General features: G+C 43.7%; 3 protein-coding genes across 10 annotated transcripts in view; 1 reads left to right on the top strand and 2 right to left on the bottom strand.

Moving 5' to 3' along the window:
* The window catches only part of fam49bb (family with sequence similarity 49 member Bb), a 37,021-nt gene extending 21,001 nt beyond the window's left edge, over positions 1-16,020 (bottom strand). The window contains exons 1-2 of the mRNA XM_027004334.2: positions 15,849-16,020; positions 5,327-5,405 (exon numbers count right to left, since the gene is read on the bottom strand). The gene's annotated coding sequence lies outside the window, so the exon portion shown is untranslated. The remainder of the gene's footprint in view (positions 1-5,326; positions 5,406-15,848) is intronic.
* Positions 16,021-16,604: 584 nt separating this feature from the next.
* Positions 16,605-18,830, top strand: si:dkey-37o8.1 (uncharacterized protein LOC407641 homolog). Its single transcript, XM_027004336.2, has 7 exons — positions 16,605-16,751; positions 16,841-17,020; positions 17,182-17,478; positions 17,574-17,724; positions 17,843-18,099; positions 18,234-18,468; positions 18,635-18,830. The coding sequence occupies exons 1-7, from the start codon at positions 16,608-16,610 to the stop codon at positions 18,745-18,747; spliced, it is 1,377 nt and encodes a 458-aa protein (XP_026860137.2). The 5' UTR covers positions 16,605-16,607; the 3' UTR covers positions 18,748-18,830.
* A 475-nt stretch (positions 18,831-19,305) lies between these two features.
* asap1b (ArfGAP with SH3 domain, ankyrin repeat and PH domain 1b) overlaps positions 19,306-27,075 on the bottom strand; it is a 50,804-nt gene continuing 43,034 nt past the window's right edge. For 4 of the 8 annotated variants that reach the window (XM_035526308.1, XM_027004350.2, XM_035526309.1 and 1 more), the window contains 6 exons: positions 24,953-25,111; positions 23,266-23,344; positions 21,892-21,956; positions 21,172-21,680; positions 20,956-21,078; positions 19,306-20,597 (listed from right to left, as the gene is read on the bottom strand). In XM_035526308.1, coding sequence (XP_035382201.1) covers positions 20,523-20,597; positions 20,956-21,078; positions 21,172-21,680; positions 21,892-21,956; positions 23,266-23,344; positions 24,953-25,111 — 1,010 coding nt within the window. In that variant the 3' untranslated portion in view covers positions 19,306-20,522. Of the gene's footprint in view, positions 20,598-20,955; positions 21,079-21,171; positions 21,681-21,891; positions 21,957-23,265; positions 23,345-24,952; positions 25,112-26,118; positions 26,188-27,075 lie in introns of all 8 variants that reach the window. The other 4 variants (XM_035526312.1, XM_027004352.2, XM_027004351.2 and 1 more) reach the window with 2 other exon arrangements.

Below are 27,075 nucleotides of genomic sequence, written 5' to 3'. Positions count from 1 at the left end.
TTTTTATTATTAATTATTAATAGTATTCGTATTAGTAGTAGTAGTAGCAGCAGCAGCGGTCATGTCTCTATCACAGTGTATCGTCCTCAACTTCCTCAAGTCTGCCACCATTGTCCCTGTTGCCAAAAAGACAGGAAATCAGCAGTTTCCATGATTTCAGACCAGTGGTGCTACTGCCTATTGTAATGTAGAGAGCATTCAGAGACTGGTCCTTAAGCAAATCAAAGCTTCCCTACAGCCTACCCTGCACAAACACCAAGTTGCCTTCAGATCCAACAGATCACCATAGCACACCATCAACACAGCCCTAGAATTAGCACTGATCCACTGAGAACACCCGCAGATGCGATGTGAGGATGCCGTCCTTGGCATATAGCTCTGCAGTCAACACCATCGCGCCTAGCAGAATGGTCACCAAACTCCCTCGAGACTGGTAGGCGAAGGTCCTATCACTCCCCGCTGTTGACACTCAGCACTGGTGCTCCACAGGGCTGTGTGCTGAGCCCCCTTACCCACATGGGGCTGTGTACCAACCCACAGTACAAAGAACCTCATCCAGTTTGAGGACGACTCCACTGCAGTGAAGATGATCCATGATGGAGACGGGTCTTCCTGCAGGGATGATGAGGTCTGCCAGTTTGGAGAATGGTGCTCCCTTAACAATCTTCCACTCAGCAGCTCCTAAACCAAAGAACTGATTTTCAGATTCTGAAAGCAGAAGGAGTGTCCTGCCCCACTCTGCATTAATGGAGACAAAGAGGAGAGACTGTCCAGTTTTTAATGCTTAGGCCCTCACATGGACTGTCAGCACTACCTGCCTGGTTAAAAAGGCACAGAAATGGCTACATGGTGCTTTGTAGAAACACCTCGGTGTGGTAAGCCAGCTGCTTTGGAGGCTCTCCAAAGGGTCAGCATACAGATACCTGGGTTGGAGGACATCTACAACGCCTGAAGTCTCCATTAGCATCACCAGAGACACACCTCAACCAGGTTTCCACCTCCTCACCCTCTGGAAAGCACTAGAAATGCATTTACACACACCCAGCAGTCAACACAACTAAACAGCTTCTGCTCCAATACCGTCAGAGAACTGAACTCCAAACAGAAGTCTCTGTCCTACTGTCAGCTTCCACACACACCCGCTGTCCCTCCATTCACTACCTCACCCATTCTCTACCTCACCCTACCACCACTGCGGCAGTGGTAACACATCTACAAGGCACAACTGAATGTGGAACAATGTTGATGTGCACTAATGGCCCTCTTCCCTGTGTGTAATATGCAATACAATGAGCAATAAGTGATCATGAGCATAAAAAACAATGCGTGCCATTTTTTGGTAACTTTGTAATCTGCTGTAGTAAATTTGATTTTATACTTCCTTTCTCTTTATATCTACTGTAAGTATTTTATTATGTGGACACAAGAACTATTTCTTTGCACAGCTGCGAAATGACATTACAACATTCTATTGTTTCTCCTTCGTCTTCTTTTTGGAAGTAGTAATGCTACAGTGCACTGGTAAAAGTGTATAGAGTTTAAGAGAATCACTAAAGTCTGTCTACCTCACTTAGCTGTGCTGACTTCTGCTGTAGCTTTTAACTCAAGCTGTACGTACAATTAAAGAGTAACAAATCAGAACAGGAAAATCAGTTAGGCTACTTGTGTCAGTGGGAGGAAATCGACACATTGCTCACGTAGAAATGACTGTAACTGTGTTTTGCTGAACAAACAATACACTGCATCACCAGGTGGGGGCACTCTGCTCTGCTTCCAAGGTGCAATTGTTGCTCAGGAAACAGCTCAGCCCTACACTACACTACACTATGGTAAAATACACCGCTAGGTGGTCAACTGGCAGATTGAAATGACACCTCTAGCTCTGTGCACACCATGTACAGCATTCGAGGAGCCCTGGTCATAAGACTCGGGCTAATCCTGTACTAATCCCAAAGAACAAACTTGAGGCCTGCAGTTTACAAGCTTACAGACCAAGCAGCAAGTTCACATTAACCTACGCTTGTACATGTTTCCTCGCACTTAAGTACTACGCATGTTAACTTGCTACTTTTGCGTTCGGAGGCAACGTTCATCCTTCCTCCCAGTGCCTTGCTGTCAATACTCTAGCACGAGTCCCAGCACTAGGACATGCCAACCACTAGTATCAGTATGACTGATTTAAGAATGGCTTTAACTATACATTACTAAACTTGAACTAGGCAATAGCAGGCATCAAGTTCTGAAGCTCGAGAACATGTCGTAGCGTTTCCTGCTGCATCAGCGGCTGACAGACAGCACTGTCTCAGCCACAGTGAGGAGCTTCCCGTCAGCCAGTTGCAGCATGCAGGTAAACCATTCCAGCCCCCGTGCATTACCTTACTTAACCAGGCTTTTCATTAGTTTAAATCTTAAAACAGTTGCTGGACCTCAGAAGATCAGCCACATGCCTTTGAGTGCCAAAGTGTGGTACGTCCAAGATTTTCAGACTCAATTGGTGAACATATTAGTTAACACTTTATGGGGAAAAACAAAACAAATAAATTAAAACCTGTGAATTGCATGAAATGGTCAGCAGACCCTCCCCAGCACAGTCATAGGAACATCTTACTATCATGTTGTCATAGGCCAAATCACATGTTTTATGATGCAAGGAGGGTGCGGTGTTGATCCCCAGCCAAGAAACTTTTGCCTATATAAAAAAAATGAGGAGCAGACAGAGACAGTTCCTGCTGAAACATGACCGACACCCGAGGAGAGCACCATTAAGACGCAAGACCAAATATGTGCACCAAGGTAGCTAGCGACGAGGGCGAATCGAATCAGTTTAATCAGACACCGGACTCGCCCAAGCATGTGCTGCACAGAGCTCGGCAGTGAGGGCCTCGATTGGCTCCCCCGCCCCCCGAGCTGGAGGTGGCCTGGCTCAACTTTTGGCTGTGGTGCTATTTTAAGAAGCCAGTGTGAAACTAAAGACAGGCAAGCTTTGGGAAACCTTTCGATGTCATTTCTGGGAAACAAACGACACACCTGGTATGCCTCTGACCATCTAACCCCAAGGCCAATGGCATCAAGGCGCGGCTGCCAGACGCTACCTAGTGGGTTCCTACTGCGACCTTTATCCCTTGGGATAATGAGCCACGGCTGGGGAAAAGGAAGCTGCAGTGGGGAGGTTACTCAAGTCCACCACATGTCCCACGATGACGCTCACTTCCACACTGGCACGGTTACACAATCGCACGGCATCTCTGGGCATTACAAATAGATAAAAAGTGCAAGCCAAGCTGTTTACATGCAATAGTGAACATGACAGGAAAGCAGAGGAAGCAAGAAACACTCAAAAGAGCTGTGTTAAGAAAGAGAAGAGAGGAAAAAAAAACAAAAAACAATCAAACACACACACAAAAAAACTATGCTAGTCTTGAGAATATGGTGGTGAACACAAAGTTTTTCCAATTTGGGGAAAACTGACATCAGACCTCCTCTCCTTAATCAGAAGACAGTACTTCAGTAAAGTCTCTCACTGACATGCAATTAACTTAAATGAAATTACTCCAGTTCTGCAAAATACAAAATAATTTTATTTACGACCCCTTTTCTTAACACCTTATTGGATCTGATTCATACAACTTGAATAAAATGAATTTGTGTTCAAATTATCTGTAAAAAAAAACAAAATTATGTAAATGTTCACATACAAATATAATTTACACCCAAGTCACACTTAGTGTTCGTTATTTACAAAAGGAACCAAATGTTTACTGTCCAAACTGACGGCATATTGACACAAGTATTAACTAATTGAAAACTAATAACGGTGCAGTGAAGGTTCAAGTGAACAGGTCCCGTGGTAATGTGGAGGAGAACACAGAAGGCCTGACCTGAGATGGAAATAATATAGGAATAAACACTGTAAAAAAAATATTTGGTGTGACCTGGAAAATAAACTTCTCAGAACAAATGCATCAGAACAGCATATATGTCTGAAAATGTGTGTGATTCTTATTTTGACAGCAATTAGGGGACATTTTGAGCAACAGGCATAAATATAGCCTACTGTTAATGTAGTTGACAATCGATTTTTTCGGGATCGCGAGGAGCCCTATTGGCGTCGAAATTGGGACTGACCCCCGATAAGGTTTCACACACCAATGCTGCCGCTGCATTGAGCCACTGCATTGAGCCACTGCATTCAGCTGTGCCAGCCATGCACACTGGGGAGCTTCCCCCGTGTGTGCTAGCGCTCGCCGCTGTGAGTGGATACCTGAGCAAATCTCCCCGCGACACACCTCTGTGGTGTCAGTGAAGCTGGGGATCGTGGTGTTGGCGGGGAGGAGTGACACCAGCGTGCTTTCACCCCTTCACAGATCGTAAAACCTTATCGCCCCTCCATACGTGGGGCTTCGCCTGAAGGAGGCTCCAAACGAGCCACACTCTGATCAGTCCTTCACTTCACACACAGGTTATGAAGTCCTGCGTCAGCCTTTGCTACAGAAACCAAAGACATGCTAATCAAATAATGGTCAAACCACCACCTGGAGGAGGTCTGGAATTACTATAGATGACTGAAAATGAAAGTCATTTAAGGGGTTAATTAGGTTAGGGCAAGAGTCAGGCATACCATAGATTAGCAATTTTATTACTTTCAACTTCAAACCCAGGCAAGCTGACTTTTTTTTTTTCCCATGATGAAGCTACTTCAACAAACAAACCTCCCAAAAGATCTATTCTGAACACACTGCACAACCCCAGGTCCTGCGGTAGTGGGCAACACGTGATGGATTAACAGATCACCCTTACTTAGTTAACTATTTGGTCAGTGCATACAATCTGTAAAGCCTCATGCAAAATGGCAGGATTAAAGGTAGAACAGTACGATGCACGCTACAGATATAACATGTACCAGCGTATTCTCTTACACGCTACACATGCAAATCAGTGAAAAGTGTTAACAGTGTTCAGAACAGTCCTCTTCCTCTGAGGTTGTTATCTATATTGCAGCTGGTTAGGGAAAATTGCCAGGTAGCTTCAAATTAGTGAGATTAGCAGGAACTAGCAAACCAAACCATACCAGATGCTTTTCCTTTTACAGTTTAGCTGTAAAGCACCTTCTTGACATGTCCTCTCGCAGTTTGGCCACAAACACAAACGCCTGCAGGCCTCTGAAACCCACTGTACCTCAGACCGCCTACGACTTCACATTTCTGCCCACGTACGCCACTGGCTAACTCATTGGGAAGGCTTGTATGAGGCATTCTGTCCATCTCGGGACTCTGGAAGGAGACGCAGGAGGGCGCAGTGAGGCTGCTCCGGACTGTGCCATGCTTACCAGTAGACGAAGGAGACGGGTGGAAAGAAGGCCCGCCCAGGCACTCGGCCGAGGTCGCAGACCCGCAAAGAGACGTGCACTACGGGAGAGAAAGGGAGGGAGGGAGAGGGAGAGAATGATCAGTAACCACAATGGTACATGAAACCTTTAGCCCTTGTACAGTCATGAAGCAACCGTACTTGGCGTAAACGTCGCAAATTTCCAAGAACCTGGACATTCAACTGCTCAAGTGACACCGGAAAGCATTTCCCCATTTCAATTCAAGAAAGACCTGTATTTGAGCTTTCTCGCCATAAACACACAACACAGCACTCTTATTATTCTAGAAAAATCTATATTCAGTTAAACTCAGACATGCCTCCTTTACTTCCTATTAGATCGCGCCACAAGCCAGAGGAGTGTGGAAATGAGCGAACGCCACGAGTTACACACAATCAGCAGATGGAGGCCTCCAGTGTCGTTTTCATCCTTGTCGTCCTTGGACTATTAATATTATTATTATACTGATATTATTTTTTGTTTGCTGTCGCTTGCTTAAATGTGGTGGCACATGTGTGCATCCTTCTATCAGCTGGGCATTCACTTCCAACGTTTGAAATATTTGGCCTAGTTAGTAGTACGGGCCTGATTACAACGTACCTTGAATTTCAGCATAACTACACTGACCAGAAAAAAGGGAACCTGATTGGCTGTGACCACACCATAAAAAGCCTGACAGCGGCCAATCCTGCCTCGTTGCGAGTTGCAATGGAAACAAAGAACCTGGCCATGAATCAGGCTCTTCTCCTCCGTACCGCCAAGGCAAAGGCCCTGGCCGACAGCCTGTGTGGGCAAGGCTGCCGTTGGCCTCATCTCAGAGCTGCAGTGAGTGCACAAGCTTGCTCCCGGGCCCTGCACCCATTGGGGGGGGGGGGGTGCTCAGGCCACTTCCTCTTGTGCAACACTTCCTCCTATTCGTCATGCTGGCAGTGCTGTCTGTGCACACTGCGCCGTCAGGCCTAGTTTTAGAGAACACATCGAATACAGTTGCTATTTTGTTTAGTACCTGCAATTAAGGAATGCAGACTGAGACAAAGACTATGTTCTGTGATGGACAAAGGCATATGTATCAACTTGCTACCTGCAACAAGCAGTTTATTCTACTGGTCCAAAACTGATATGGAATGGCTCTTGTGTCTTTTTAAATAAAAGACAGCAAACAAATTTGATGTTTCATGTAATTGGCTAAAAGACTGACATTCATACAACAAGCTTTCCTTTATTTTTAACAAAAACTAATGTTATTACAGATTACAGATATAAGTATTTCTAGGAACGTTATATCACAGCACAGGAAATTTTACATATTTAACTAAAGACTAAAATTTTCCCGTGTGTTCATCAACTGGTTGGTTGGCATTTCTGATGGACAATGAACAATCATCAGTCCATTCTCCTTCCCACAAAGGGGTATAAAAAGACAAAAGTTTTTGTTCCCCAGAAAACGCTGCAGTGTAGATTTAATTGTACTTTACATGAAGAGAGAGTTCAAACACTCAAACAGATTCAAATGATGAATCAAAAGTGCAAATGTGGCCTGAGAAGATGATGTGATGATCTCATCACAACTGAGCTCAGAATTACCCTCAAGCTGTCACATAACCAACCTGTAGCCATAACAGCAGAAGTAGCCTACTACAGTCTGATCTTCCCTAGGCTATTTATCTTCAACCTCTGACCACTATGCTCAACGTTGACGGCTCTCTGTGAGATGGTGAAATTAAAAAGAAGGCCAAAAACTGTGCTTAATGCATGTTAAGTTTGCCTGTACAGGTGACAGAGTATTTTATTCCCTGAGGCTGCCTGGCCTACATGTTTTAACCTCGGCCTGATATTTCTTACTATTTTTAAGCAGGCCACAGCCTGACAAGCTCCTACAGTCAGGACAAACTTTGAGGTTTCAGCACAGTAGTGCTCTCTGGTGCACGCACAGCAACTCCTACAGCCAGGCTGCAGTGTACACCGCACAGGCTCGGGGGAAAGCTTCGTATCCCGTGCGGAGGCCAGGGTAGGCTCACACTCGGATCCCAGCCGCGCCACACGCCGTGGTTTGCGGGGTGGTGATGGGCTGAGGGCCAGCGAGCTCAATTAAGAGAGAGACGGAAGAGTCGAATGCTCGGCTGTGAACTCCGGGCCCAGATGTGTGGCCACAGCCTGCAGAAGGAGGCAGCAGCAGCCTGCTGGCGCGCTGGCAGTGGCAGGAGACATCCTCCACTTTCACCCAGCGCTGGAGGCATCAGGCAACCCACAAGAGGCCTGATGCACTGAGACCAAAGAACTGGACCCATTAAGAGCTTGTTTAGAGGACCAAAAAAGAAAACAGCAGCTGGCTTTGTGCTTTCTGGAAACAAATGACTAAGTCCAACATAGTCCCGTGGCGAAGCTGGGGTGGAGAACGCAATCAGGTGTCAGAAAGTGTGTCAATTACAGAGAGTAAGCAATCAGCATTTAATGAAACTGAAAGTGTAACAACAAAGGAGAACATCCTTTCCTCACATTGCATGTCTGATCTTGAAGACAGCATGTCAGCACAAGACACTGCACATGACCATCATCGAAAGGCACAAAGGTTTACGTTGGGGGAGAGGAGGGGGGGAGTATTCCAAAGTTGGGGATTTCCATACCATGAATCTTTTTACCTGAACAGTGCAGATTAACAGCTCGCTTCTAAGGAGCAGCCACATACAAAAGATTCTGATGTGGCTTGTTTGTTCTCAAAAATATTTCCTGACATGTTGTAATGGTATGAATCTAAAAGGTTCATTGAGGTAATTACAGCTAACCAAATACAGAAACACTAGAACAAGACAAGAAGGGGGGGGGGGGGGGTGGGGGGGGGGGGGGGGGGGGGGGGAAAGTCCACAAATAATACAGACAAGCACAGATAAAGATCAGAGAAACAGCTGAAAGAAACATCTGCACGGTATCATTGAGTCCCAGTGCAGGGCAGATGAGAACTCAAGCCATGCACAGGTCAAAATAGGTGTCTTGGTGCAGGAATGGGAACCACTAAACAGCACAGTGTAGGGTCAGAATTGCTCATCAAGTGTGTGGGAAAATCCATTAGGCATAGTTAACGTGCTTTATCTCCAAGACACGAGGGCTGTTATGGTAGACTTGCCCATTAAATGCACACATGACTAACCTGCTTATGCTAACGACTAGCTTCCATTTATTATTAACTTCTTCAGTATTTGACCAAATCTCTATCCCTTCAACGTTGCTGGGCTCGAGAAATTCCTCCATGGCTTGACCCCTAATCACAGCCACTTAATTTCCTCTTAATTTGTTTCCACACACGTTATTATTGTGATGAAAGTGGGACGGTAATGTAAGCATCAATCAAAGGGACATTGATTCTCAAAGTTTAGGCCAGTACATCAGAGTCCAAATAAGATACACTGAGCTAAAATAAAAGGGGAAGGTTTCCAGGATAACAGTATACATGGCCCACAGGAGTCAGCTCCTCACACTGCTCAGCTAACACAGGCACAGGGTCGCGACCACTTTCACCACTTTCAAACCTCCAGGCACAGGTCAATCGGTCGCCCGGCCTTTCTGATTCTGGCCGCTCTCACGATCGCGGGCTTTGCGGGGCCTTTTGTGCTTGCTGAGGTCCAGGTCAGCGGCTGCAGACCGAGACGATCAGGCCTGATCTCTGCATAAGCCCAGTGCAGTGTGTGATGCCACAGAGCCGTCCCTGAAGAAGTCGCATCCGAGTTCATCCGCAGCTAAACAGCTCAGACACTCAAAAAAAGATGGACAATACTACATATGATCATTAGCACAGTGTCAGATTAGAAACAGGGTTTTTCTGTTCTGAAGAGTCACAACATTGGCATGATCCAAACGTAAATTGTTGTGGTTATAATAAGGGACGAAACCATGGCTCATACCAATACACAGAATGCACCACAGAATACTTAACATGAAGCACAGAGTACACTGTTGAACCTATGCCTATATAATGTCAGAGGCACACAGGATGACTTATCTTTGCTTCCCTTAATTAGATCTCTATTGATGGTCTGTGACATCAGGAAATCCGTTTTGGTTTTGTATGACTTGATCGTCCTTGAGGTGAATCCTCTGGCCACAAAAATGTGAAAACAGGCCAGAAAAAACTAGAGAGGACAACGATCTGATACCACGTATTGGAAGCAGGCCAATAGCAGTGAAAAAAAAATGCTGGCTTGAATATCGGGAGAAAAATCTTTAAGGAAACCGATCTGATACCGTCCTAAGCCCATCTGGAAAATAGCACAGCACAGATCACGCGATAAGTTAGTTTGCAAACAGTTTATACACAGCTGTAGAGCTTAAGTTTAGAGGTCTCTTCACATTAACAAATGAAACTATTATGCTCAGTTACATATATCCGCACGCTCCAACATGTGCAGTGACTTGCATTCCTTTCATTTTGATAAACCAATGTGAGGGAACAGGTTATCTGCCTTCTAGTGTGAGCTTTTAAACAGGATGAACCAACATTCTGGCACTGGTCACTGCCATGGACCCGTGACCAACACAGATTTGTTTGTTAACCTGTCATGTTTCCAGTTTGGCCATGAAGCAAATGCAGTTCAGGGATGTGGGGAAAGGAGGAAGAGCAGTGGAAAAGAATGAATAATAGAACAAGCAACATGTTCTCCTCTACGTTCCGGACGTTCACTAGTCTATGGCTCCAGCACCTTCAGACCGCACAAGAAAGCGGAAGAGCTGCCATGTTTGCTGTTAGCCTGCTGAGCTTGAAGGTGGACTGGAAAATTTGAGTAAGAAGCTCAGCTAACCTGAGCAAAGTTTGTACATAGAGTTCTTTCTTTTCAGCTAGAAAGCATGACCATCTTGTAATCATTGTCAGGTTACATATCTATTGGATTTATGCAGAAGACGAGTGAAGGCAGAGTCCTAGTGGAGGTAGCCTCTCTCTGTCTGCTCTCCTAGTGCCAGCTGGGTGGGGTGTAGTTGGTAGAACAGGTCAGTATCAAGTGGATGTGGAATTACAGCTGCATTCAGTAAAAAAAATAAAATAAATGCCAGACTAAAGCATTTATATGTTTTTCTTTTTTTTACATTTTAAGTCATGCATGATATCCGTAAATACAGCATATTATATGTAAAATGAAATTCCAACAATCTAAGTTTTACCCAGACAACTGAATCATAGTTCCATAGTGGTTTTTATTGAAAGAAAGACATAGGATTTGTATCAGGCGAAATGAAAATGATATTGCTATCGGATCTGTACAGAAAGATTGGTAGTGTGCCATATCGGGGGGTTGGGGGGGGGGGGGGGGATGCTGCCGTGCAGAATAACACCACTCACAATGGAGACATTCTTTTTAATGCAACAGCCACAAAAGACCAAAAGACACAGATACAACCATGACAAAGTGCCAACATATTAAGTCAAGACACTTGTACATAATGTTCTTTTACGTAGTTCTGTTCATGGGTGGAGGCTTGTACTTTAATGTCCTGAGGGGAAGAGTCACAGACTACTTAATGAGGGAATGTGCTTTGCTAAAGTCTAAACAATTCAGCATGAAATGCCTCGGATGTTAGCTGGCAGTCATACTCAGGGCTAAAGTGATGCCTTATGGACTCATTATATTCAGTAAACCAAACTTTGTGGCAAGTGGGCAAATTAAATGAGAAGGACTGCAGGCTTCATCCATTTGCACCAAAACAATGATTTGGTAGCCCATCTGGGTGTCTGCTAGAGGTCAAGGTTCCTCTGCAAGTTTCTGCTCCAGCCTGGCTCCCAGTACACCTGCGCCTGTACTCAGTGTTCTTAATGGTTTGTTTCAAGCATTTTTTGGAAGTGGAAAGTGTAAAACCAAATACTGTGTGGTGTGTCCTGAGAACTGGGCTTAAAAAACACAGTGGTAGGTCCCACTCTCCTCAGAGCACATGGATACTTTTGTGTTACCAGTGCACTTGGTGACTAAATTGGCATTACAATCCAAAATGCAATATAAAAATAATACACAATGTTATTTGCTACACATATACATTACCCAAGAGTCCAAATTAAGGCCAAATTACCAACACTCGAAACAACTTTCAATATGCATGATTTCTTCTAGGCAAATTATAAGACAAGTGGCTAGTTAATGGAACATGCCCTAGCAAATGTATGTTTTTCAGAAACGCTCCTTTTTCTCACCTCTAAAACTGCAAAGCTATGAAGTTTAGCAAATGGTAAAACCAAACTACGAGTCCTGTCTTGGCCTCCGAGACACAGCCTATTCACCTAAGAGCAAACGGAAGGCTGTCAAAAAGAATACACTGGTGCTTTACGGTGACCTACCACCATGCCTGGGCAAATAGAAAAGGGGTCCCTATCCGAGCCAGCACCTAATTAAATGAGAGCCAACATGCTCGGAAGCTGCTTCTAAATGTCAATCCAAATGAGGGAGTTTAAAGGTAATTGGCAGTCCCAAAAGAATTCCTTCAAGATGCATTTATAACATTTACCCAAACGTTTTACCAGTCAGATATATGCCATCCGATCAATCACCTTGAACAATAAAGGAAAATTTCATCTGTTAAAAGGCATGGACTGTTAAAGTAAACATCAAACTCGAGTTCACTGGAAGAATGTAGACAAATTACAGAGCACGCTTACTGATCGCATACGCTTACCAGCATTATTGCTGATGCAAGTATGACGCAACCTGGCTTCCTTGAGCCAAGCGTGCGTGTGCATGTGTGAGGCTTTAAGAGGCATGAAAATGCACAGGATGTCTCACTTACTCTACTAGGTGAGGCTAGTTACATTTACTTACACGGTGAGACCGGCTTCAGTGAGGCTGATGGAAGGCTGTGTTTTTACTCAGAGATGTTAATCACAGCATCTCGCAGGGTAGAAGGTGCCTAGTCTGGCAGTAGTTCATAAAAGGATACTACTTGTATATGACAGCGCAATGAAATCTCACATCTGCTAGGCTGCAAATAGGCTGAGCTGAGCATGCATTAACACCTATACACCATAGGAGTAGATGTCACTAAAGTTACCAGACATCTAGGGTCTACGTAACCATTTCTCTTTTATGAGGGGTGTGCTTTTACAGCAACACTGCACACACAGCTACCTTGCATTTCTCCCGGCCTAAGCCTTGTTGATGGCATGGGACTGCGAGGAGGAAGATACTATCTATGCGCAGGCAGATGTAAATGAGATGGAAACAAAGTGCAAGCAGGAACACAAACGAACTCCACTAAAAAAAAATTAAAATAGCATACATGAATGTCATGCATAGGTATTCCTCACAAAAATAAACACACAGGCCAGTTTGTGTCATGCCACAGACAAGAAGTAGCTAGCACAAATATACTTCAGTTCAACTTAACGGTTCAAATCGCTTTCATTCCAAACAATAAGCTAAATTCCAGAAGAACTATAGAGCAGTTACTCCTCGTAAAAACAACCTGGCAAAAATGCAAAAACAAAACAAAAATACATCTGAACTCTGCATATGACGTACACGAATAAAAACTTAATTTCCACCAGGTCCAAACGTACATATTGTTAAAATGCTTATGATTACATACAAGTAACTGACTGATAACCATCTCTGATTGTATCCCATTTTGACCCGTGTTATGGTGCAGTTGCAACTCTTCAGCACACCAACAAGAAGCCTGACTACATCCTACTGCTGTAAAAGTGATCATGACGCAGTCCACTTAGTGACACCAACAGGTCTGGGTTGCCATCTTTAGCTTATCTGTAAACCATTTTCAGTAGCCTTTGTGGGAATGACTACTGCACACAAAAGATGCAGTTGCACAGCACCTGGTTATGTGGACACATCTGGGGGTTTCATTCCAATTTGTTCATCTATTTAGGTTAAAATGTTTTTTGGTATCCACCCCCATGGTTCACTAACCCTGTAATCAGGCTGGACACTTGAAGTGGCAGTCAAGGAAAATTACACCGTACCACTCAGTGAATTCATTATGCAGCTACAAAATGTTGCAGAGCTAGATACAAGCCAGTCACAGAGATTGTACTGTCCCAAGCAGCAGGGCAGAATGCAGAGCTCCTTGAAGCTAAACGCTCAGTAGAAGGTGCTAAGAGAAGCTTAGAGGCTGGAGAGGCATACAGTTGCACCAAAATGTAAACCAATTAGTAAAACCAAACCTCTTGTGATGCCGTGTCAAAAGAAAATGTCCGTCAGCCCAGAAGTGTAACCAAGCAATGCTGTGTAGGCAAACACCCATGGCCACAACAGCCTTGCTCAAGCACACCTTAGCATGACAGCCGCAGGTGTGAAAAATAAACGCAGGTACAACTGCATCCGCACGATATCAGATGCCCTGATGACTGGCATGTTGAATAGCTGCTAACCAGTACGCTAACCTTGACTGCTATTCGTTTCTATTTAGGTCAAGGTCAATGGTTAACTAGTCACACAACTTGACATGCTTGGTAAGATGAATTCATGTGCTAGCTCATCACAAGCCCACGTGGTTAAGAATACTGCAGACCTGTTGCCAGGGCAGCATATGGTCTCTGTGTATGCACCGAAATGCACAAATGCACTGAACTCTGCTTCGATCACTGCGAGCCATTCTGTGCCAGCGTCGATGTGCATCAAGATAACAGACGTGTGCCGAAGCCCAAAAAAAGCAGCCTGAAACTGAAATATTAACATTTCAGCATTGTTTCAACCATCCAGTGTCAACGTGCAGTCTAGTATTGTTGGTGTTCTCTGACTAGAGGCCTTCCCACACTCATATCAAACACTGCCAGTTCTGAAAATGTCCCTGAGCTGCTAGCTTGGCAAAACACACATGAGCTATAGGAAGAAAGGAAGGAAGGAAGGAACGAAGCGATGCGATCCGAGTTCTGTACTCCGAATTGAAGCTTACTGTGTGCTACAATGCTCGAGTGAGCGCTGGCACTGCTGCCATGTGATGTAGCAGGAGTGAAGCGTGGCCATTCAGAGCTCCCAGTATCCTCCCACTCACACAGATGGGATGCCTTACAGAACAAATGGCCATGCTGGGAGCAACAGTTCATTTGGCTGTGCTACATACAAGTCTAGCAGCCCCGACACACCATGCCTCAAACCACCAGCACACCAACTTCCTGTGTTCATTCTGCTTCAACTTTCAGTGCTTTACCTACATACCATAAAAGGGGAAGAGGTATGCAATAGCATGGCTATGGGAGAACCCTAATTCAGCCACTGTGAACACCCTAAAGTTTGAAGCTGAAGACATTATGCGAATAAAATTGAAATATGGGGGGGGGGGGGTGATGCGAGGTACTTCAAGATAAAAGACCAGGATAACGTTCAAGCGGTGTGTTCTACACTAACTACTCGATATGCAGTGAGTATTTATGGCCGTGGTGCGACACGTTTTTCAGAACTAACCCACAATCCTTCAACGATACGGACGGATGTAAGAAGGCAAATGAACTGGCACTTCGTCTTGCTTGACAAAGCCACATTGCAAGTAAGATCAACTCAAAAATCTCTTGAAAAAGAGAAAACGGGGTTTTGACGAGCGTGTCAATCTTATCAATATGGCATTCATCATTTTATGACTTATAAATGCGATCGTCAAAAGAAACCAGCAGAAGCGGCTAGTGATTTACATAAGCACAGTACACGAAAATCCAGTCTTGCCCCAGTTCACAACTGTACCACTCGACGATGGAGCTAGCTGCATTCTGCAGTTTGCAAGATTAGCGGTTTCACTGCTTAAGCAGTACACCAATTAAACTTAAGTGGTCAGAAAGGGGGGGGGGGGGGAATTGTCTTGTGAGGAAGACGCTTAAAAATGATATCTAAAAACAGATTGCAAGTGTTCAAGAGGCAAAAAAGCACCACGCGCGCGCGAGAGAATGTAAGGATGGGCACGGGCGCGACACACCACGTTCACAGTCCGCGGCTGACACTGCGTCTGTTACAACAGCACGTTAGCTCGTTGCTCCACACATCTCGCCATGCCCATCCGGTATTACTATAGAAAAGCTAAGGCAAGATATCTGGCAACCCAGCCTCAGTCATCAATTCATTGCCAGCCTGCCCCCAACTCGCGTGTTTGGGGCGATTTGGCTTTAATGAATAAATCATAAGTACGCAAATCTTTAGTTAGTTATTAATCATCATGGTAACTGTAAGAGGGTCCTCTTCCCTGGGGGGAATGGAAGGTCTGCTATCTATGAACCACGGTTAGGCTATTGTTTCGGTAAGAGAATATCGCATGAGCTTCTGGAGTGGATATTATGTCGATGCAGAATAAGATACGGCTGGAAAGCTGACCGTTCCAGCCTACCTCTTCATATCGCCCAAGTTCTCAGCCAGTGTCTTCTCCTCCGCGACGCCAGGCTCGGACTCACTCACGCGCTACTTCACTCACTCCTGCATTGTCTCGTGAATATGTACAAAACCCCACCAGACAGTCGCACCATAACCCGAACAATGTCACGACCAGAACAGGGAAAAGGTTCAAACAGACATACCTTTACGTGTAAATTCGGAAGAAGCGCTTATGGTGCTGTGGTACAACGCTAAGCTCCGGGAAGAGTGATTTACTTCTCTCTCTCTCTCACTCTCTCTCTCAGCTGTCTAAATGCTATTTCCGGGTTAGGGAAACGTCATTGAGCTTTTCTTGAACAGGTTCAAAGAAGCGGTTCACTGAAAGAAGCACAACATTACCTCAGATTACTCGTGTGCTTATCCGAGGACAATAGTTTTAAGCAAATAATATACGGAGCCTATTCGGTCAATAAGTCTTGCAACTGCAATTCACACTAGATACTGATTATTATCTACTACCCCCTGCGGTCCACTTGAGCAATTGCTCAACAACGTCACACCTGATCCGTTATCTGGGTGAAATAATAATCCTGCACAAGTATTATAGCAGTGATAAATCGGATGTTCTTGGTCACTGGAATCCATGAACCCTTTGCTATAATATGCAAAATATAATTAACAACATAGCTCTGAAACTCACACAAATAAATGAAAACACACAAGTTACAAAAACATGGGTTTTAAAGTCGCAGGCTCACGAATCAGACGCTCCACACCTGGTCATGCGTTATTTAACTCACCTGAGATTAATTAAATTAGGAGACTTAATTGAAGCCACATGATTGGTCAGTTAAGCTATATCATTTGTTAGAACGGTTGGCTCCCCTCATACTAACAAACTCGAAAAAAGAACATAGTGATTATCGGATCCCTTCACATTTCGGAACCCCGGCGTGTACGATATGGCAAGAGAGAAAATTCACATCAACCTCGTCATCATCGGTCATGTGGACAGCGGCAAGTCGACCACCACGGGCCACCTCGTCTATAAGTGTGGTGGAGTTGACCCAAGAACCCTCGAGAAGTACGAGAAGGCTGCGTCGCAGGTCCGCACCTTTATGCTGGCCATTTGATTAATACAGCTCTGGGGCTTTTTTTTTTTTTTTTTCCATCTAAAGCGAACTATATTTTACAGATGGGCAAGAGTTCCTTCAAGTATGCATGGATTCTTGACAAACTCAAAGCGGAAAGGGAGCGTGGCATAACAATCGACATTTCCTTGCTAAAATTCAACACTCAGAAGTACGTAATAACGATAATCGATGCACCAGGGCACCGTGACTTCATTAAGAACATGATCACGGGAACGTCACAGGTACTAACAATACACACCTGGTCACACTAATGTTTGGGTTTTCGGATCATACTAACAAGGAGCTAAAAATTTAAGACAAATAGACTTAAGGTTTGTTTTGTAAGGTTTTTTTTGGGGGGGGTTTGTTTGGTAACCTGCTTACTACTTCTGTGTGCCTGTAGGCCGATGCTGCTCTCCTGGTTGTATCTGCAGCGAAGGGGGAGTTTGAGGCTGGTATATCTCGCAGTGGGCAGACGAGGGAGCATGCCTTGCTAGCTTACACCCTTGGGGTTAAGCAGCTTGTTGTGTGCGTCAACAAAATGGACCTGACAGAACCACCTTTCAGCCAAAACCGGTTTGAGGAGGTAATGAAGAATGTTACGGTCTTTATCAAGAAGATTGGTTATGACCAAACCTCAGTGCCTTTTGTTCCTGTGTCTGGTTGGGGAGGCGAGAACATGCTTGCACCGTCACAGAAGGTAAAGCATTTTAACACTATCCAAATCTGTATAAACATCATCCTTCACTGCTGCTAAGTATTTACTGAAGCCATTTTAATCCATTTGTGTTTTAGATGTCTTGGTTCAAAGGATGGAAAATCAAAAGGAAGGATGGCTTTTCAAGTGGCAAGACACTGTTGGAGGTGCTGGACTCTCTCTACCCTCCAGTGCGCACTGCTAACAAACCCCTTCGTCTACCCCTGCAGGATGTCTACAAAATTGGTGGTGGGATGTTTACTATTGCTTTTCCTTACACTAAATACATGTTGCTTTTCACCTAGTGTTCTGAGCTTTGCCTGAGATTTAATAATGCATATGGTGTTCCTTTTGTGCTCTGTTCTAGGAGTTGGGACTGTTCCTGTGGGCAAGATAGAAACTGGGATCCTGAAGCCTGGAATGATTCTGACCTTCTCACCAGCAAAGCTGACTGCAGAGGTCAAATCAATTGAGATGCATCACCAGGGGCTTCAGACAGCCCTGCCGGGCCACAATGTAGGCTTCAATATAAAAAATGTGGCTGTGAAGAACCTTAGGCGCGGAGATGTTGCTGGAAATGCCCAACAGGACCCACCATCTGATGTTAGTAGCTTTACTGCTCAGGTAAGCCAGAGATCGATGCCGGACACGTCCACGACTTTCCAAATAGCATCTTGGGTGTTTGGTTTTAAAAGCAGCATTAAAGCAGAAGACTGATTAGCATAATGACTTGTTTGTTGCCTTTTTTTCCCCTGCAGGTAATAATTCTGAATCACCCTGGCAAAATCAAGAGTGGCTACTCGCCTGTGCTGGACTGCCATACCACCCACGTGACATGCCGCTTTGCGGAGCTGCAGGAGAAACTTGACCGTCGTACAGGGAAGAAGCTGGAAGACCTGCCCCAGTATCTGGTGTCAGGAGATGCTGCCACAGTGAAACTCGTCCCCATCAAACCCCTGTGTGTGGAGAGTTTCTTCAACTATCCTCCTTTAGGTGAGCTTTCAGCTAGCCATGGCCACTAGCTCACCACCACCTGTAGATTTACCAATTCCCAGTAGAAAAGAAAGTAGATCTCGGGACGGTTGGTAACTGATTTGAACTCGTATAATTTTCATACTCATTTCAAGTTTTGTTGCTCCAATGCTGTCTTCCTTTCTAGGGCGGTTTAGTGCAAGGGACCTGAAGCAGACAGTTGCTGTGGGGGTGATCAAATCGGTGGAAAAGGTGGAGCAGACCAAGAAAACTATGCAGAAAGCTCAAGTATCAAAATGAGTTGATCATTTAACCCTTTTATGGTGTTGCTTTTGTTTACCAGCAGTCTGCTATGTGAACCTTAAATCTGTTTGGTTTAGTTTGACTTCATTGTTGCACTAAGAGCATTGTTGATTTAAAGCTGCTTCTATATAAATTGAGTAGGCAAAACTGGGATGATTGAATATTAAATGACTGGAGGCCTGAAATAAGGACATGCAAGTTGCTGGACTGCAAATTAAATTTAATTTTGTCTGGTCAGTTTTGGAATGGAATCATGTCTTTGCCCTTTTAATGGTATTGGTGGTTTATTGGTAGGGGGCAGCTGCAGCTTCCTGTGCTAGGTAATTATTCTAAAGTAAATGGTTGCCTTTTAAATGATAGTGCCAATCTTGCTTCCCTGAAACCTTAGATATTCAGAACCAAACATTTGCAGACTTCCTGCCTTTGACTCAACTATCCTTATTGATGGGGGTTGGGGGAGAATAGCAGATGGTGCTTATGTATAATCAGGCTCCTGTTATTTAAAAGGGAAAGTAGCTTCCAAACAATTAAAAAAAAAAACATACACTTTTCACCCATCTTAAAACAGCATTTATTTCATCTTTTGAAACAGGTCTGGTGGTTACAAAATTGGATGTTTTGTTACAGGACAGGTCATTTGTATGACATTTAGGAAAGTGGCAGAAAGTAACTGCTGTTGGGTTTTGCTTTATGCTTACTCTATTGTTTCATATGCAATGACCTGAGTAGTCTTTCTAAAATAGTCTCCAGCATAAAACGGTCTATATAAGAAGTCTGGGGCTGTGGCAGCACCTGATTACTATTAGGGTTGCATCATGGTCCTGTACATCCCACTACACATACAAACATCTTGAATCTTTAATACTAATGTTCCTTCTGCATGGAATGCTTCAAGTATTAGTCCTCTCAATGTTCATCAAATGGAGTGAAGGGGAAGAACTAGTTTCTGCAACAGCTAGGAATTAGTAAAATAACATGTAGATGGACAACTTGGGAGGAATGTCCTTTGCAAAGATGACCTGAATTGTAGATCAGTGGAGGTGGAAGGAAACTTGAGATGAGATGGCTGCTAATGGCTACACAGGGTTGAACCACACTAATGGGTGTGAAGCATCTTGCAGGTTAATTTTTGCAGACAAGAAAGTCCAAGGAAACAAGTTACCCAATATTGGATGTGCTATAGTGGTACACAGATGTGGAGGTAAAATGCTTTCAGTTAATGTCTCCAATGGTCTTTACAGTCAGACACACTCATTTTGAGCATGCAAGCCCTGCAAATACATGACCTCCACATGGAGTCCATGTCATGGACAGTGTCAACAACCACTATCAATACTTCACAGTTCACTGTTTAAACAACCGACCCTGGGTGCAGTCAGCCAGCCCAGGGCAGAATACAAGCGCGCACACCTTTGTACTTTTGGCCACACCAACACATGCTTGTATATTTACACACAAATCCAAAACACTCGGTGTGTGCAGCCAACACCAATCTATAGTCATTATGTACAAAAACTTTAACAGCTGATGTGGGTAAATGCTAGGTGCAGTCTCAGCTGCAGTAGACTGTACTAAACAGGAATGATAACACTGGTAAAGTTACTCACTCACACTCCATGACAGTGAGGAAGTTAATAAGGGCTTTCATTTTGTTCCTTTTTGTGGTTTTATTTTTTTTAAAGTGCTGTGGAGGTCTCAACAGCTATTTACAGAATTTCCCTTGGAAAGAGATGAACAGGTTACGATGGCTGCATGGCTCAGGATGGTGAATGTCAGTCAGACAGGATGTGGACAAAAGACATGGGGAAGACACCTTTCCTCTCTGGCTGCCCTTCAATGTGCCCGATCTATAAAAAAAAAAGAAAAGAAAAAAGGTTGCATTCAAATCTCTGGTCATCCTTGTGCATTTTTAGCAGTGTAAGTTAGAGTTCGAGCTTGGTGGTGTTGTCTGGACGGTAGACAGTCTATTGTGCAGTCCAAGTTTTTGTTTTTCACACATGGATCGATAAGTGGGGCAGTAACACACATGCCTACTGAAATGAATGGGCAGTGATGGACTGCTAAAATCTAATGAGGCCAAATACAGAGGTCATGAGCCGAGTCAGGTGTGTGAGAATATGGAGAACCCAAAGCCATGTAGTGCATGTGATCCCCTGGCAGTGTGAATGAGAAGCACTGGGTGATGAATATTGTGGTTCTACTCACCCACCACTCCTGGTCCTCCTCGCCTGTCACCACGATGACCTCACCTTCCACAAAGGTGAGCTCATCATCATTATCTGCTTGACAGTCATAGATGGTCTTCACTCTCCTCATTTTACTCTTCCCCTGGATACAAGGGGGAAAAAAACAGTAACTCATTAGATTCCCAGAGAGTTGTGACTAATTACCTGTCCAAGTGCTCTTAAAGAAAAAACTCACAGTGCTGAATTTCCTGGGCAGGGGTATTGGCATCTCAGTGGGGCCTATTGGACTCCCGTTGGCATCTTCAGTAGAGGGGGCGGGCTGAGGTGTCAGCTCTCCTTGCTGATTGGATGTAGGCATATCTGGGGATTCTGCTTTGAGGGACACCTCTCCAGGAGGTGGCTTGGGAGCAGGTTCAGGAGCTACAGGCTTTGGGGTGGGGATCTCAGTCAGCTGGGGTTTGGGTGGAAGGTCTTTTAACAGAGGCTTGGGCGGCAAATCGCCAAGGTGGGGTTTGGGAGGTAGGTCGGAAAGCTGTGGCTTTGGGGGCAGCTCCCCAGGTTTAGGGGGTAATTCTGAGGGGTGGGGTTTAGGGGGTAGGTCACCAGGCTGGGGTTTGTCAGGTAAAGGAATTTTCTGTGGCGTGTCAGAACCCTGCGGAGTCTTTTGGAAAAGTACAGGCTCTGGAGGCTGGCTGGATTTGTCCACGGATGGGTAGTGGACAGTGTCAATCTTGCGCAGAGCAACTGAACACAAACAAGAAGCAATGACTGTCGTAAACAGTATATGAAATAATATTACCAGACACGGTTAGCCATCCAGGTTTTGAGCTTACAATAGTACATATGAATTTATTAGACAAAGACTTGCTGTGCATACAAAGTCATACTGTATTTTGTTTGGGTTTTCATTCATTGTGGTTTGGCTAATTTTAAAGTCATTAAGCAAGTATCTTACCCTTCTGAGGTAGTTTGGGAAGGACCCTTGGGCCAAGTGTAGATTTAGTGGTGTTGGACGTAGTGCTAAAAAACGCAACACAGGAAAGAAAATCTTATCCAAGAAGGAAGACCAAACTGCAACACTGCAATAAAAAAAAAAACCTCCAAGGTGTATAAATTATAAACAGAATCTTTAAAGGAATATAGATGATGTTTTCATATTGCTAAGACAGAAATTCAGCATGTGCTACTAATGCAAAACTAAAGTTTAGCAGACACAAACATTTTTGCCTCAATATCTTATAATATGCAAGGCATCACAATATACATATAAACAGACATGAATAAAGTGTCAAAAAAAAGAAACCCACAAGCAAGGCAAGTATAACGTACCTGGAGTAATGTGTGAGAGAAATACTGAAGTCTTTTTGTCAAAAGAATAGAAATCAGTAGGAGGTGATTTCTGTGAATGTTTTTAAAAATAGCTAAACTCCACATCCTGAGACAGTCATTTCACATTTACTGGTAACAATTCTGGGATTCTTATGGTGTAGATAAGCAAGGATTTAAGAAGCAGAATTCATGTTAATTACGCTGTCATAAATGAAGTCCTACATTGATTTGGACAACTGGGTTTTATTCCAAATTGAAATGTAAATGAAGTCACAGAGTAGGTATAAAACAGTATTAAATACTGATTCCTGAGGAGCCCAGTTAGAATGTTTATTATACAGGTTTGTGTCAGAAAGAGCATTTGTGAACCAAATGTGTTTGTGGTTCAGGGCCAGTAGCAGGTACTACATGTAATTTAATTTATTATCATGGACTCTGAAACGTGCGTTATCACATTTCATGTTCCATGTTCCAAGTCTCATGGTTATGCCTGCTTTGCATGCCCAAACAATGGCCTGTCAGAGAAAAGCCACTTGGATGCTTTCAACCTTAACTTTGTTTGTGGTCATGAATAACCTTTCCAACGCAAATTATTGGGGCTGAGGGACTTCATCAACAGGCTACACAGGAGCCCCATTTAACTGAACCAAAAGGTCAGAAAGACGGAATTAAAGTCTCAATCAGGAGAACTAACCCTTTAAATGGCTTTTAAGCTGGTGCAAACCACATCATATTCCTCATAGCACCTTTCTGGAGCATGAAATGCCATCACTAGTTTGTTTGTTTTGAACAGACGCCAACATGTTTTAAAGCATGTTTTTAAAAAAGCACAGATTTTGTACTCTTGCTTCATGACTGATCTTTTTTTTATGGACATACAGTGTAAACTAGGATGAGCCTGACAAATGTACATATTTATTAGCTATAAAACTGACTGGTGTCCCACATTTTATATTTACTAGATGCATTCACTGTACACAGTGAAAAACAGTTTGTTTACCTTTGTTGTTGTATTACGCCTTCAAATCGATTCGTCATCGGCGACATCTTGTTGATGGGTGGAGGTGTGGAGTCACTTCCTGAAAGTATGAGTTTATTGAAAGGTACATATTAATACATTAATATGATGGTACTTCAAAATAAACTCACTGTCACAGCAATGGCTCTCATCCTCAATTACATGTGGGAACACTGTTTGCCTCTCATACAAAGCCAAGGTCATGCATAGTGATGGGCCTAGAGATGTGATAACTTTGCAAAGATTTTCCAAATCTATGTTCCTGATTCACATCTTAAATAATATCATCTAAAATGACTCCTTTAAGCTTTATATTTTTGTAAAATAAATACTTTTTCGTGCAATTTAAATGCTTATCAGGCTCCAGGACCATGGCTGGCTTTGCCCAGGCTTTAATGGAACCTAAACTCCTCAGTGTCATGCAAAGCTTTGTCAGGTTCAACAGAGGGGTCAGAGGGTTGAGACCGGGGTCGTTAGTCTGAGCCTTCCATTAGCAATGTGGTGCTTTAATTTTTGATTGGTCTGTTCTTCAGTATACTCAGCAGCAAGTCCTTCTAAGGGGCAATAAATAGACTACTGTATAAAAGACTTTACAAAATGCACTGAACACAAAATGAATAACAGTAGCAGAGTATGAATGTAGTTTTTAGCAGAAAAATAGAAAATGCCCTTTCATAGAGGCTGCATCAAACACGAGAGTTGTTTTCTGTCTTGTAGTTCAGGTGATAATGCTATTTATTGCTCCTTTACATAGACACAAACTACTGAATATACATTGAATATGAGCAAGTGTTTTAGTCATATACACTGGCATGAGACTAATTAAACAACAATTCCAAGAAATTGTGTTGAGGTTAAAATCAAGGAGTTGAAGATCAGTTTTACATAGAAGAACATGCACATCAGGCAGACATCAACAGTAAACGACCACTGATTATGAACATGGTTATAAACAAAAGCATGTACCAAAATAAGATGGGATCCATTCCTCATAGCTGGTTCATCTAAGCCAAACATCTCTATCAAGGTCAGCAATTCAACAGAAACCCACCCAGTCTTGCTTACTTAAGTTAGTCAAAAGCTGAACTATTTTAACTCGGACTGAAATCTGACCATGACACAAAATATGCAAAAAAAATAAGCCAAGTGAACCTCCAACAGGAGACCTGCACTATAGGGTACTAATGATTTTAGATCACATATACCAATGTATATGTGATATGTATATATCAAAATACACAGTACACTAAAATAATTTTTAGCCTTATTATATTAACATTCATACGAAGGAAAGGTTTCATTTAGTAGGGCCTGTAGATGAATCACACCAAACCTAGACAGAGACTGTAAAGATGTAAAAATGCAAAGATGGAAGGGTTTAGGAGTAGCACTTGGTGTACGAACTTGATCATATGGAATCTTGTCTGACATCCCAAGAACATAAGCCTGTTAAACAAAAGCAACCTTCTACCACCTTATACAGAAAACTAGTTTTATTAATTATAGTTAGCTTGTACAGAAATAGGTTAAGAACTGATTTGAACACCACCTTGCAATAAGACTTTTGAGATAAACTGAATATTATCTAGTTGACACCTCAAGCCAGGTAGGAGGAATGGTGCTCTGGAGCATTGCTTTACTGGCAGCCAAAGGCCTGCAGGGGGCGCACCTTTACAGAGAGGGGTATGTGAGAGCAGGGTGGGGGGGTCAGACAGCGTGCGTTTATGTCCAGGGGGAGGGGGCGGGGGCCTCTTCTTAGACAGGGTGGAGTTGCTGTTACCAGGGATCTGGGAGCCAGGGGAGAGAGGGGAGGATGACGAGGGGGGGGCTAGAGGGAAGGTAAACATAAACACAAACAAGAAACAAAAAAAATAACATCATGCAATGAGGTCATGGGGAAGGACAAGGACAGGTGACTGCTATTGGTTCAATAAACAAAAAGAGGAGAATGGGCAGAATGAGAAGGAGGAAGGAGAAAAAAAGGGAACCATGCGAGGGTAATATTTAGCAGAATGCCACATTGTGCTAAGTTCACCTAGAGATACATTTTAGAGCAGACATGTGTATCTATAGTTTGAGCTCATGATGGCTCTATTAACACTATTTCTGAGTATAACGTTCTGCTTTTAGAGAACTGAGGACATGAGGGTTCTAATGCATGAGGCTGATTTAAGCTAGACTGAAACCCAAACCATGCAGGCAAGTGAGGGGGCATCTGCGCTCTTAGGGGGCAGAACGGGGGCTCAAGTGGAAAAGTTTTAGTTTTGAATTGAGAGGCAAAAAAAAAAAAAAGTGACAAGTTTCAGATGAATGGCCAGCAGTGCGACAGTGTATTAGAGAGCACAGTTCAGTTAAGGTGATTCCCCCGTGATATCGCCAGTGTAACACAAAACAAGACAAGGTTAAAATGACTGCGGAAATCCGCAGATACACAATTAAAGACATAACATTTACCCTTAAATAATAAAAAGTGCTTTAAAACTATTTCTTAAAGAAGGTAAGCCATTCCAGTTTACCCAATAGCGAGACCGTCTGAACTACAGAAGCCAATGAAAAGCTCAGTCTGAGATAAGCAGGAAAAGAGGAGTGAATGCACAGGAATGAGGGAAAGCTGCAGCAAGACATTATCAGGCGATTAAGCTGCGATGGCGAGAGGTTTTGATTTCAGGTTAGTTAAGCTACGGAAGGCAGCAGCAATGGCCACACCCAGATGACAGGACTCCAGTCGTGATGTTAGTGGGCTGAGAGCCAGTGATGTCACCGAAGCGTCTGAATTAGGTCATAAGTGGTTTGAAAAGATGAGGGGCATATGCAAATAAACAGGCAGATAATCACTGATATACGGTCGAGTGCTAGCCAGAGTAGCATAGTGCAAGTGAGAACCAAGTAATGCCAGAGGGGGAGCTGCGAGAGAGAGAGAGAGAGAGAGAGATGGAAAGAGAACAGGAGAGAGCGAAATAGAAACAGAATTTACATAAAAGATATCATAAACTCGCCCAAAATATACACAATATCAAATCGACAAGCAATGATAAAATCCAACAAGTACCAGATAAAGAACTAGGCATTGTTGAAACCTGTGGTAAGGACAGCTTCAGTTATGTTAGTGTTCAGATGAAATAGTTACAGCTGGTTTTCAGATTACTCTCATCTGAAACCCTGTTCTTTCTGCTGCTCTGTTTGTGAGGTTAGAGCAGATTGTGGTGAGCTGTATCCCTGCTCCTTGTCTCATGGCACATTAATGATCTCCCGCCTACTTTCACCTCCCTAAGACTGAAAAGTGCTACTGATGTGTGCAAAGAGCCGTGTTTACTCCGACTGAACCACCCTTCTCCCCGCCTTCCTCTGCTTGCTGTCCATCATGTCTGCCCACCTCAAACCAGCGCTCTCCCTCCCTCTCTCTCCCTCTCCCTCTATCCCTCCCGCTTTCTCTGTCTCATGCCTGAAGTTACTCTTTTTGCAAAGAGCACCTACACACCCACCCTTTAGATCCCTGAGGACAAATGCCATTCCTGAGCAAGGTGTGTGTGTGTGTGTGTGTGTGTGTGTGTGGGGGGGGGGGGGGGGGGGGGGTGTCAGACATCTTGAGGACTTCCATTTATTTTGTAACTGTGAAAGCCTGCAGGTTTTAAGAAGTAGAGTGAGAGTTAGTCTGCTGTGTAAGAGCATATTTGTGAAGTATATTAACAAGGAGAGGACAGATTTTGAGATTACAGTATACTGGGTTCCTGCTTTTAGACACCTCTTCACGGAGGAGCTTAGCAACAAATAAAAATAACTGACAAGCTGATT

The sequence above is a fragment of the Electrophorus electricus genome, chromosome 5 (assembly GCF_013358815.1).
Source record: "Electrophorus electricus isolate fEleEle1 chromosome 5, fEleEle1.pri, whole genome shotgun sequence".
Classification (NCBI taxonomy): Eukaryota; Metazoa; Chordata; class Actinopteri; order Gymnotiformes; family Gymnotidae; genus Electrophorus; species Electrophorus electricus.
Note: the sequence above shows the minus strand (reverse complement) of the source record. Positions and strands in the feature narration are given on the sequence as shown.

What these genes read in the sequence shown, in the direction of transcription:
- si:dkey-37o8.1 (XM_027004336.2), top strand. Translation starts at nt 16,608, where the DNA reads ATGGCAAGAGAGAAAATTCACATCAACCTCGTCATCATCGGTCATGTG. An exon ending in TGATCACGGGAACGTCACAG is followed by an intron (nt 17,021 to 17,181) that starts GTACTAACAATA and finishes GTGTGCCTGTAG; the next exon opens with GCCGATGCTGCTCTCCTGGT. An exon ending in CTTCAACTATCCTCCTTTAG is followed by an intron (nt 18,469 to 18,634) that starts GTGAGCTTTCAG and finishes CTTCCTTTCTAG; the next exon opens with GGCGGTTTAGTGCAAGGGAC.